The sequence below is a fragment of the Oncorhynchus tshawytscha genome, linkage group LG21 (assembly GCF_018296145.1).
Source record: "Oncorhynchus tshawytscha isolate Ot180627B linkage group LG21, Otsh_v2.0, whole genome shotgun sequence".
In the NCBI taxonomy this organism is placed as follows: Eukaryota; Metazoa; Chordata; class Actinopteri; order Salmoniformes; family Salmonidae; genus Oncorhynchus; species Oncorhynchus tshawytscha.
This window is the reverse complement of record NC_056449.1, coordinates 4,400,604-4,413,794: the sequence shown is the minus strand read 5'-3', so window position 1 is coordinate 4,413,794 and position 13,191 is coordinate 4,400,604. Positions and strand designations below refer to the sequence as shown.

Genomic DNA, 13,191 nt, shown 5'->3' with positions numbered 1-13,191 from the left:
CGGAAGAAAACCGTTACAGGCATATCAAGAAGCTTATTAAATGGCTTGATCATTACACAGGTGTACCTTGTGCTCGGACAATAAAAGGCCACTCTAAAATGTGCAGTTTTGTCACACAACACAATGTGGGGGAAAACTCATTCTAATTTGCTGGGCCTGGCTCCCCATTAGCTCCCTAGTGCGCCCCGCCCAGTCATGTGAAATCCGTAGATTAGGGCCCAATGAATTAATTTCAATTGTCTGATATCCTTATATGAACTGTAACTCTGTAAATTTGTTGAAATTGTTGCATGTTGTGTTTATATTGTTCAGTATAATAATTCCATTGCTTATTTCTGTCATTACGTCGTGATCCAAGCCCATGCGTCCAAGCCCATTCTGGAATAAATACAGGCTGCATTAGTCGACCTTCATCTAGATCTGTGTCTGGAATAAATACAGGCTGCATCAGTCGACCTTCATCTAGATCTGTGTCTGGAATAAATACAGGCTGCATTAGTCGACCTTCATCTAGATCTGTGTCTGGAATAAATACAGGCTGCATCAGTCGACCTTCATCTAGATCTGTGTCTGGAATAAATACAGGCTGCATTAGTCGACTTTCATCTAGATCTGTGTCTGGAATAAATACAGGCTGCATTAGTCGACCTTCATTTAGATCTGTGTCTGGAATAAATACAGGCTGCATTAGTCGACCTTCATCTAGATCTGTGTCTGGAATAAATACAGGCTGCATTAGTCGACCTTCATCTAACTCTGTGTCTGGAATAAATACAGGCTGCATTAGTCGACCTTCATCTAGATCAGTGTCTGGCATAAATACAGGCTGCATTAGTCGACCTTCATCTAGATCAGTGTCTGGCATAAATACAGGCTGCATTAGTCGACCTTCATCTAGATCAGTGTCTGGCATAAATACAGGCTGCATTAGTCGACCTTCATCTAGATCTGTGTCTGGAATAAATACAGGCTGCATTAGTCGACCTTCATCTAGATCTGTGTCTGGAATAAATACAGGCTGCATTAGTCGACCTTCATCTAGATCTGTGTCTGGAATAAATACAGGCTGCATTAGTCGACCTTCATCTAGATCTGTGTCTGGAATAAATACAGGCTGCATTAGTCGACCTTCATCTAGATCAGTGTCTGGAATAAATACAGGCTGCATTAGTCGACCTTCATCTAGATCAGTGTCTGGCATAAATACAGGCTGCATTAGTCGACCTTCATCTAGATCAGTGTCTGGCATAAATACAGGCTGCATTAGTCGACCTTCATCTAGATCTGTGTCTGGAATAAATACAGGCTGCATTAGTCGACCTTCATCTAGATCTGTGTCTGGAATAAATAATAAATACAGGCTGCATTAGTCGACCTTCATCTAGATCTGTGTCTGGAATAAATACAGGCTGCATTAGTCGACCTTCATCTAGATCTGTGTCTGGAATAAATACAGGCTGCATTAGTCGACCTTCATCTAGATCTGTGTCTGGAATAAATACAGGCTGCATTAGTCGACCTTCATCTAGATCAGTGTCTGGCATAAATACAGGCTGCATTAGTCGACCTTCATCTAGATCAGTGTCTGGAATAAATACAGGCTGCATTAGTGTATATATTTGCCTATTTCATTGATAACTGAATAAGACTAAGTAAGTAAATAGCCCTAATGTGCATTTTCATCTGTTGGGGTCATTTACTTTTGAACAATGTGTGTGAAGGAGCATAATGACGCAATCTGAGTGATAGCGCAGTAATGCACACTTGATGTATAGGCTTTACCGGCATGTATAGCGCACTTTTGCGTTTTCCGATCACAAGTAAAACCGAATATGAGTAGCCTATCAAGTGTGATAAAATGCATACGATTATAAATATTAGTATGATGAGATTGATTACCATTAAAAATCCTATTTTCCCTAACTTAACCCCAAACCCCTAACCGTAAACCTAACCCTAAGCCTAAGCATAACCCAAAGCATAATTCTAACCCTAACTCTAAACCTAACTCCTAAGCCTAAAATAGCATTTTTCCTTGTGTGGACCAGCGAAATATCCCCACTTGTATGACTTTTTCTTGTTTTACTATCCTTGTGAGGACTTCTGGTCCCCACAAGGATAGTAAAACCAAACACACACACACTGCACAGAGGATAATTTGCGTATCATTTTTTCCCTCCCAAAAAAGGTGTCAAGAATATTACAAAAAGAACTCATAATGCAGCACCGTGGGCCAATCTCCTTCTGCATGAGGAGGAGATTGAGAACAGAAGAAGCTGTGTAGCAGCATTACCATCTGAGAGAGAGAGAGAGAGAGAGAGAGAGAGAGAGAGAGAGAGAGAGAGGAGAGGGGAGGGGAGAGGGGGAAGGGAGGGATGGATGGATGGAGAGAGAGACAGAAAAGGGAAGTGAGAAAGAGGGTGAGGATGTGGAACAGAGAGGGAGCGAGAGAGAGAGGGAGAGGGAGAGAGATAAGCAGGGAGGACCAAAGGACCAAAAGAAATAGAGGAAGAGGGAAGAATGAAGAGAGGAAAATGATGGAAGATGATGGGAATAAAACAATAAAAGATGGAAGAGAGAGAGGTGCATGGGCCTCGTTAATAACACTGACTAATCCTATAATGAGATTACCACCCCCCTATCCCCCCCTCTCTCTCTGTCCCTCTCTTTCTCTCTCCATCTCTCTATCAAGAAAGCCATACCAGGCAGTTCAGCTGATCGCTTATCCAATCTCCACTTCCTCTCATCTCAAAGCTTTATCCTCCCTGTCAGTCTATACAGGTCTTCCATCCAGACAACCCTTTTCCCAATGCTCCCAACACTGCCTGGAGGGCAGGTGAGGAGAAACCCTAAGCAGTGGATGTGATGGTGGGGGAAACACATCTAACCAGATTTACACCAGATGTAATGCTATTTGAATTAGAAGAGGCATGTGATATGAATGGTTTGAGATATGGTTTATAAAAATGCATGTAAGGATTATGTCTGCACAAAAGGAAGTAAGTAGCATGTCGGTATCTCTATTTCTGTCTTCAGTGATTGCCAAAATGATTTTTTTTTTACTATTTGACAAACGACATCAATAAAAACTCGCAACTGTTTCTATGGAAACTTGAGCCTTGAAAAGGTTCAGATTTTCACTGACTATCAGCCAAGTAAAACTATAAAGCTACGAGTTCATACACGCACGCTTGTTCGCTCACTCGCTTGCATGTGTAAGCACGCACGCACGCACACACACACACACACACACACACACACACACACACACACACACACACACACACACACACACACACACACACACACACTTCATGTCCGTATCTCTTTCCCGGATGGTTTATCCACAACACACTGCAGAGCCTATTACAAGATTTTACCCCCAACACGATTCTCACTTAGCCCACTGTAGAAAAGCAGAAGTGTTTTGGGGCTTTTGAAGTGTGAAGTTACCCAAAAGCATGGCCTTCTTTTGAACTGTAACTTGCTGAATTTTCATTTTGCTTGTGTGTGTGTGTGTGTGTGTGTGTGTGTGTGTGTGTGTGTGTGTGTGTGTGTGTGTGTGTGTGTGTGTGTGTGTGTGTGTGTGTGTGTGTGTGTGTGTGTGTGTGTGTGTGTGTGTGTGTGTGTGTGTGAGTGTGTGTGTGTGTATGTGTAGTTGGCTCTCAAAGAAGCACTATTCAATCAAACTTGGAATGCAAGTCCACTGTGTGCTGATAGACTAGTTTGGTAACAGAACTACAAACGACAGAGTGTCTTCTGTCAATAGTCAAACATTAGTCTGTACATTTCTCCCCCAGTCACGACCGCACGTATAAACAGACACACTGAACACCCAAACCATTTTGCGGTTAAAAGTGGATGAGTTCATATGTTCCCGTGTGAATGCTGCATTCCACGTTTAATTGAATAGAGCTTTTTTCAGAGCACAACACACACACACACACACACACACACACACACACACACACACACACACACACACACACACACACACACACACACACACACACACACACATATATATACTGTACACATACACAACACTCACACATATACTGTACACACACACACACACACACACACACACACACACACACACACACACACACACACACACACACACACACACACACACACACACACACACACACACACACACACACACACACACACGTACACACACACACACACACACACACACACACACACACACACACACACACATATATATATATATATACTGTACACATACACAACACTCACACATATACTGTACACACACACACACACACACACACACACACACACACACACACACACACACACACACACACACACACACACACACACACACATATATATATATATATATACTGTACACATACACAACACTCACACATATACTGTACACACACACACACACACACACACACACACACACACACACACACACACACACACACACACACACACATATATACTGTACACATACACAACACTCACACATATACTGTACACACACACACACACACACACACACATACACAACACTCACACATATACTGTACACACACACACACACACACACACACACACACACACACACACACTCTTCGAGATGGCGGTCCGTAGGGGGAGAAGATAGAGGAGAACCACCCCGTTTAGTCTAACTTGGCAATGTCTCCATGGTAACTGTTATGTCTGACCTTCAATCATGTGCAAAGCGTTCCATCTGGCTAAGATTGGTTAATCACAACAACACACGCACACACACACACACACACACACACACACACACACACACACACACACACACACACACACACACAATTATACACAGAAACATGTTTTGCACTTCTGCGATATAGACAACTAAGTAAAGCCCCTAATGATCAATCCATCAAAGAGCAAGCAAAGCAATTATTATTTTGTTTTTATCCATGTAGTCTATCATTTCCCTTTTTTCTCTTCTCAAACAGCATCTAAAAGGTTCATTCCCAATCCATTGAGTGCATTATTCTGAAAAATAGAATTATTCGCTCTATCCCACCAGTCTGTCTTATTCCTATCCTGAGTGTATCCATGTATTTCTGCTGTTCATTGGCACAAGTTGTACTGCTACTACAATTTGAAAAGTTAGTATGCCCCTCCTTTGTGTTTAGGGGTCTACCTTATGTTGAATCTATTAAGGTTTCTTTCATCACGGAAAAGCCAGCCCCTTCTCCCCCCAAAACCACCAGTGTTACCCCCTATCCCCCACCCTCCCTACAGCCACCTCCCCTCTTTCTTCTTCTGCCCACGCCCCCTCATCTTTCGCTTTCCTTCCGTTTCTTGCTCTCATCTGCTCCTTCCTCAGGACTTTATAGGGAGCTCCAGAAGGGGCAACATCTGGCTCTCCTCAGGCCCAGGGACATTCACCCGAGCTGGGACAGTCAGACCTGTAGACCACCCCCCCCCCATGGATGGCGCTCAGGCTTTGGTGTGTGTGGTACAGTACATAGCTTCCCCTTCCTGAACCATAGAGCCTTGATGTGGCCATACTATTGCCATACTAACTCCATCCCCACCACTACACCCATTATCCACTCCACCCACCTGCATGCAAAAGCTGAGGCCTTGAACTACCAACTACCACTGGATTCTATTAGGTAGGGGAGGGAGGTTGAAGGGGATGGGGTGTGAGACAGTGTTGCGGATGGAGAAAGAGTAGCTCATGCTTGAGTTGTTGTTGAAATAAAGGGCGTTTGTATTGATCTCATCCTTCTGTTTCCTCATCTCTAGTTTGGTTGGGTGCCAGGCAGTGGCCTAGGAGGGCCATGGGGACCAGGCAAGGATAAGTGGGGCCAAGACTCCATCAGCTGGTGGCTCCATGACCGATCAAAGCTCTCTCTAATCAATCTGAATGTGCGTTCAACTGCATCAAAGACACCCCGCCACTCCTCCTTCCCGCCATTCCTCGACCCGTCTTGCCCCCACCATCCCTCGGTTTGTTTATCTACCCTTCATCTGAGTAATCAGTGGGGTTGGGATGGGGGGATGGAAGGAAGGAAGTAGGGCCCCAGGTCTGAGGGATCAATGTTGTATGTTTTTATAGGACAGGACAGAGAATGTGAGAGAAAGGGAGAGAGAGAGAGACAAATAGAGAAAAAGAATGCGAGAGAACACTACAGAGAGACAGACCGAGGCAGAGATAGAAGGACGTCCTCCGGCAGAGAGGAGGGATGTGGCACCAGTGTGTTTAGGCCATAGTCACAGCGTGGCATGGAGAGTGGAGGGGTATAGCATACTGCTATGGGTAACAAACAAACTCCTGGCACCAGCCGTACAACATGTGCTTCTTTGAATGCCATGGTTCATGCTCTAGCTGGAATACAGGGGTAGGAAGAGGTGAAGAATTTTGAAGACAGGGATTTTCAGGGATTTTCCCCCATGGCCTGGAGTGGCATGGTCCAGCAACTTGTAACTTGTTGATTATTTTAATATTCAGAAACTGGTCTACAAGGAGGGCTTGAGTAAAGAAAGTATTTGGATGATGCTTGAGAAGCTTTAGCCTATTATCTGTCACTGAGGACATTCATCCGTCCATCCATCAGTTCATCTTTTCATCCATCCCTCCATCCTAACTCCACTGTGTGGGCCCTGCATGGAGGGGGGGGGGGGGCTAAGGGAGTGGGGAGAGGCCTGGGTGGGTATCCCCCCTCCGCTCCCCCGTTGTGGGGAACTCCCTCAGTAACAGCTGCTGCCTGGGCCTGGCTCCACAGAGGTAACACATCTCCACATTCAGCACATTAATTAGACCAATTGCGAGATTTACAGGACAGATGGGTGGAAATCCAGCGGGCTACAGCGCCTCAGAGAGTCTCAGAGCCGGCCCCTGGAGAAATGCATGCAGGCTCTGAGAGATAGAGGGCTGAGTGAACACTGGAATGTAATCGAAGTCCCCTCTTATACAACCATGTGTCTGTACCCCCCTGGTGGCTATAGTTAGGACAGACTGGGTGTTGTATTGAAGTGTTGCTGTAAATGTGCTGTAGTGTTTCCGAAATTGTTGATAGCAACTGGACCCATGAAATTGTTGATAGCAACTGGACCCATGAAATCGCTGATAGCGACTGGACCCATGAAATTGTTGACAGCAAACTAGACCCATGAAATTGTTGATAGCGACTGGACCCATGAAATTGTTGACAGCGACTGGACCCATGAAATTGTTGACAGCGACTGGACCCATGAAATTGTTGACAGCGACTGGACCCATGAAATTGTTTATAGTGACTGTATCCGTGCGTGAGCCCATAAAAAAAAGAGTCAGGCGAGCTATAAGCAAGCATTTATTAACATGTGCACACAAACATCACATCGTGTACATTGCAGTTGATCTCATTGTAAGATAAGTACTCTTTCAATATCAGTTCAGTGGGAGGCCCCGGTCGATTAGTAACACTTCCTATCACTATGGCATAGTTGAAATCATATATATCATCTTACTCTTTATGTTAACCCCACGGTGACCACTGCATGATCTTGATTGGAATTCTAACATCCCAGAGGTCTCTACAGTGCTGGCTCGGAGTCCCCGAAGGACAGAAAGTCGTTGTTCTTCCATAATCTGAATGAGGGAGAGATGAGAAAATGTAGTACCGGGGAGGGACGTGTAGAACTATACGTAGATCAAATGACAAAGTGGGATATCGGTATTTATTACTTTAGGCTTACATTTTCCAGTTGCCTTTTTTCAATGTGGTACCTAAAGAGAGGGGGATAGATTAGGAGAGAATCAAAAATATCTGAAAAGGGATCCATATGATAATCTATAATTCTGTAGGCTTACTCACGCCTAAATTGCCATATGATCGCCATGACAACAAGCAGCCCCAGCACCAGCACTGGCACTAGGATGGCAACAAGATGACCGCTCTGTTCCTCAGTAATAAAAACACAAGTTATTAGTTTGGTACTAATAATATTGTCAACAATGCACATTTTAAGTATCCAAGTACAGAATACAGAAATGTGAACACACTTTTTTACTCAATGCTGGGTCAGTCGTAGAGTTACTTAGTGCTCTAGTAGTTGAGAAGTTGTCTACCCTCTGACCTATATGGTACAGGAAACAGGACAAAGAGATGAGAAGCTGGTCAGTCTGTTGTTAGGGGAAGTGAATATGTGCTTTCTGTTTTGAGGAATTGAAGAGTTGTGCTCTGGGTTGTATAATTATGCACCGTGAAAAGCAACACGATAGCCTACCTTGAGTAGGACTGTCAGTGACAAGCAGCCATGTCTCAGTTGAAGATGTTGTTGTCGCAATGGTTGAGGTTGAATGTTCTTGAAAGACATTACAGGTTAACACGATCAATAGCACCTAGTGGAAAGTAGCCTATATTCAACTGCAGTTTCATTTTCTCATAGTTAAAATCTCTCCCAATAAATTGTTGGAGTCAAGTTATCACCTGTCTGAAGTGCTGTTGTTGCTTGAGTTATTGTCATATGCTGCTGATCATCTGACAAAGAAGATATGTATAATAGTAGTTGAATACATGCACATTACCAATTCATGTGTGCATTTTCCTTACTCTAATAACTATGGGGCAAGTCGTAATTCCACTTCACTTCACAAAAGCTAACCATTGAAAACCTCTCCTCACCATTAGTCAGAGTGGAGCAGACACGCTCCTGTGAAGACGGCCCCAGGCCTGCTCTGTTGATGGTGTGCAGCGTCACACTGTACTTTGTCGCCTCCTGCAGGCTGTTCATGGTGAAGCTCTCTGATCCGTCCATCAGATGCACCACCCTGACAGGAAGCCGTTCTTGGGGACTGTACTCACCGTAGCGGAGCTGGTAGCCCCGGATCAGCCCGTTCTGGAGGGACAACTCAGGGGCCTGCACGGGGCAGAGGACAAGACAATTGAATCACAAAAAATACAAATACAAATACAAAAAAAATAGGTAAAAAGAGCAAGGTACCCTCCATGTGACTCTGATGCTGTGGGAGGAAAGGGCTTCAAGCTTTACATCCTGTGGGGGACCATCAGGGGCTAGAGGGAGGACATATTTTTCAGATACTTTACAAATGATGACCTTTACTTAGCTCGAAGTGACAGAGAGATGACAGAGATAGTGACAGAGGCGGTCAATCTCATTTGAGATTTAGCCTCAGGTTGTTTGATCAGGGGATATACCTGCTTCCTTAGTGGTGATGGTGAGCTCGTTGCTGGGTTCGCTCAAGCCCATGTCGTTCTTGGTGAACATGCGGATGTTGTAGGTGTAAAAGGGTCGCAGGTCATTGACAGCGGTCTCTCGCTTCCAAGGCAGAATATTGCTGCCTCGTACTCCATCTACCCAGGAGTCTGTTTCAGCAAAAAATTACGAAGAGTGAGTAAACATTCAAATTGTACTATTGGTAGCACCCATTCATTCAAGCTATTAGGAAGTGCAAGTCTGGTTATTTCTGTTATTTTACCCAATTGGCTCTTGCATTCCAGGTGGAAACCTGTGATGGGGGTGTTTCCATCGAAGCCAGCGCTCCACCATACAGAGATGGACCTAGCTGATATTTCTCGGATTGCCACTCTGGGAGGGTCTGGAGGTACTGGAGACAACACAGTTATCCGAGTTATTAAAAAGGGCCATTAAGCAGGATTAATTCCCTTTATTAGATCTTTCTAGATGGCACCTTGTAAAGTGATACAGGATGTAATATAATAGAGTAGGTGATTTGATTTTACCTGACAAACCCATTGTTGTCTGCATTGTTGTGGTTTGCTCTGACAAGTAGATGAGACAGCAGTTATTGGAAGTGTTTCTGATACAGTCGTTAAATAATCCCGCCACACATAAACTGGTTGGACATTGGACATTGTTTCCTAGTTACTTCGACTTACGGTAATGTATCAACATAATCCAATTGCATCAACATGGTATCCAGGCTGTATCACAACCGGCCTTGATTGGGAGTCCCATAGGGTGGCGCACAATTGGCTGGTGTAGGCCGTCATTGTAAATAAGAATTTGTTCTTAACTGACTTGCCTAGTTAAATAAAGGTTCAATGTAAAAAATATATATATATATATATATATATTTGCGTAACGATTTTAACAGCGATCAACAGTGCATTCAACCAGTGGTGTAAAGTACTTAAGTAAAAAATACTTGAAAGAACTGCTTGAGTCTGAGTGTTGGAGCATGCCGCTGGCTATCCTTAATGTTTTTTTAAATTTTCGCCTAAAATGACATTCCCAAATCTAACTGCCTATAGCTCAGGCCCTGAAGCAAGGATATGCATTTTCTTGGTATCATTTGAAAGGAAACACTTTGAAGTGTGTGGAAATGTGAAAGGAATGTAGGAGAATATAACACATTAAATCTGGTAAAAGATAATAAAAAGAAAAAAAACAACTGTTATTTTCTTTTGTTGCACCATCATCTTTGAAATGCAAGAGAAAGGCCATAATGTATTATTCCAGCCCAGGTGCAATTTAGATATTGGCCACCAGCAGCAGTGTATGCGCAAAGTTTTAGACTGATCCAATGAACCATTGCATTTCTGTTCAAACTGTTGTATCAATACTGCCCAAATTGTGCACTCTCCTCAAACAATAGCATGGCATTCTTTCACTGTAATAGCTACTGTAAATTGGACAGTGGAGTTAGATTAACAAGAATTTAAGCTTTCTGCCAATATCAGATATGTTTATGTCCTGGGAAATGTTCTTGTTATTTACAACCTCATGCTAATCGCATTAGCCTACGTTAGCTCAACCGTCCCGCAGGGGACCCACCAATCCTGAAGAAGTTTTAAGGTATCTTTACTTTTACTCAAGTATGAAAATTGGGTACTTTTCCACCACTGCATTTAACACAAACTAATAGCCATTGTAAACATAGTACCTTTAGCGTAGCCAACTGTTGTGCTCTCTCTAGGGATCCACGGTTCAGGTGTTGTTTCAGGAGCTGAAATAGATTAAAATGGACTGATCGAATTTGACGTAGAGAAGAGTGGGGTAAGTTGAGCATTTTTTTACATTCAGCATCACCCCGTCAAGGGAAATATATATATAAAATAATAACAAAGATATCATGAAACCTCTAACACAATAAATTCATTTGGTGAAAATGTGTTTTTTTGGACCTATCTTTTTCCATGTGGTTTCTTCAATCACATACTCCATGAAATGATGCCCACTTCCTAAATATTTGGTCACATGATTCATTTTGTGTATGCTTTCCAAGAAACAAGGATAGCTCAGCTTACCCCCCCGTCTCCCCTATAGATAAGTATAGACAATGGTCAAGATTGCATAGATAGCCTACCCTGCTCTACAGAAAGTTTTCAGTAAACCTTTTAACTAATCTTAATTTGATCCAATGAACCATTGCATTTCTGTTCAAACTGTTGTATCAAGACTGGCCAAATTGTGCACTCTCCTTAAACAATAGCATGGTATTCTTTCACTGTAATAGCTACTGTAAATTGGACAGTGCAGTTAGATTCACAAGAATTTAAGCTTTCTGCCAATATCAGATATGTTTATGTCCTGGGAAATGTTCTTGTTGTTTACATCCTCATGCTAATCGCATTAGCCTACGTTAGCTCAACCGTCCCGCAGGGGACCCATCAATCCTGAAGAAGTTTTAAGGTATCTTTACTTTTACTCAAGTATGAAAATTGGGTACTTTTCCACCACTGCATTTAACACAAACTAATAGCGATTGTAAACATAGTACCTTTAGGGTAGCCAACTGTTGTGCTCTCTCTAGGGATCCACGGTTCAGGGCTTGTTTCAGGAGCTGAAACAGGTTCAAATGGAATGATTTGAGCTTTTTTTTTTACATTCAGCATCACTCCGTCAAGGGAAATATATATATAAAATAATAACAAAGATATCATGAAACCTTCAACACAATTAATTAATTTGGTGAAAATTTGTTTTTTGGACTTATCCTTATCCATGTGTTTTTTTCAATCACATACTCCATGAAATGATGACCTCTGCCTAAATATTTATACATTTTGTGTATGGTTTCCAAGAAACAAGGGGAGCTCAGCTCACCCCCCACTAAATAAGTATAGATGATGGTCAAGTTAGTCTTGTTGACATTGCATAGATAGCCTTCCCTGCTCTACAGAAAGTTTTCAGCAAACCTTGTAACTAATCTTAATTTGATCCAATGAAATGACTGTCTAAATGACTAAATGGCTTAAACGCACAATTGTTCGCTCACCGGGCTTGATGACGAGTGCCAGATGGTGTTTCTGGTCATTGAACCATCCAGGTATATCCACACGGCAGCCATATAACCCAGAATCCTTCACCTGTGCTTGGGTGATGGTCAGAGAGACATCCCCTGCCCTCAGATCACCCTGGAGATTGTACCGGACCGAAGCCCTGTGGGTCACTTTGACTCCCTCCGTCCTGAGGACCTCATTGCCACAGCCGCTGTTGGGGATGTGACCACGACCCCAGCAGACAGAGAGCGTACCATAATGCCGGGCGTCATACTTACATGTTAGGGTCACAACGTCACCGACATAGCCTTGGATGGTTACTGTAGAACCACCGCCTACAACGGAGAAAGAGATGATATCAAAGGAGTCTTACCAAAAATGTGCCTTTTTTCGGTTGGTTTGATTTGACTGTTTATCAGGCTACTAAGATGATGATCTCACCAAAGAAAAGGTAGAGCACTAGCCAGCAACAGGAGATGTATGAGTCCATGAGCGTGTCTGTACCTTCAACAGGCTCTGCTCAACAATTGAAACGCACAACACATGACTGCACTGTTGTCTCACAATTAAACCCCTACTGCACTGTCACACACACACACACACCACACCACACACACACACAAACACAAACACACACACCCACACATACATAAATCAGGTGACACAGTGGACTTAATCTGCACACATCATCAATTGTGTTGGTTGCAGCAGGGTCGCGTTCCGGGCCTGTTTCCTTTTCAGTGGTTTTGGTTCCTCGTGAAACACGGTTGACACCACAAAATTGTTTACTCCAATGTTTAGGAGCAAAGACCCTGCATCGACAGATGTCATTTCAACATTTGAACAGTGGATGTTACTCAAGGACATGTTGCAAGCAAGTTTAGGGTAGGGTTAGGGTTGGGGAATAGTGAAGGTGTAGATCTGAAGGTGTGTTACTGGGGGGAGCCTAGATGCCTAGAAG

The 13,191-nt window shown here is 43.3% G+C and overlaps 1 protein-coding gene across 1 annotated transcript; it reads right to left on the bottom strand.

The window, feature by feature from the left end:
- Positions 1-7,321: 7,321 nt before the first annotated feature.
- Positions 7,322-12,821, bottom strand: LOC112220611 (T-cell immunoglobulin and mucin domain-containing protein 4). Its single transcript, XM_024382455.2, has 15 exons — positions 12,672-12,821; positions 12,227-12,565; positions 11,729-11,791; positions 10,892-10,954; positions 9,729-9,767; positions 9,464-9,592; positions 9,183-9,350; positions 8,968-9,038; positions 8,649-8,883; positions 8,454-8,504; positions 8,251-8,328; positions 8,027-8,100; positions 7,839-7,920; positions 7,720-7,750; positions 7,322-7,612 (listed from the first exon to the last, which is right to left on the bottom strand). Exons 1-15 carry the CDS (start codon positions 12,718-12,720, stop codon positions 7,558-7,560), a joined length of 1,527 nt encoding a protein of 508 aa, XP_024238223.1. The 5' UTR covers positions 12,721-12,821; the 3' UTR covers positions 7,322-7,557.
- Between the last annotated feature and the right edge of the window lie 370 nt (positions 12,822-13,191).

Bases quoted from the DNA above. Each gene is read 5' to 3' on its own strand.
- LOC112220611 (XM_024382455.2), bottom strand. From the start codon at position 12,720: ATGGACTCATACATCTCCTGTTGCTGGCTAGTGCTCTACCTTTTCTTT. The intron at 12,566-12,671 runs GTGAGATCATCA...TCTCCGTTGTAG, and splicing joins AGTGCTCTACCTTTTCTTTG to GCGGTGGTTCTACAGTAACC. The intron at 7,613-7,719 runs GTAAGCCTAAAG...TCCCTCATTCAG, and splicing joins AAAAAAGGCAACTGGAAAAT to ATTATGGAAGAACAACGACT.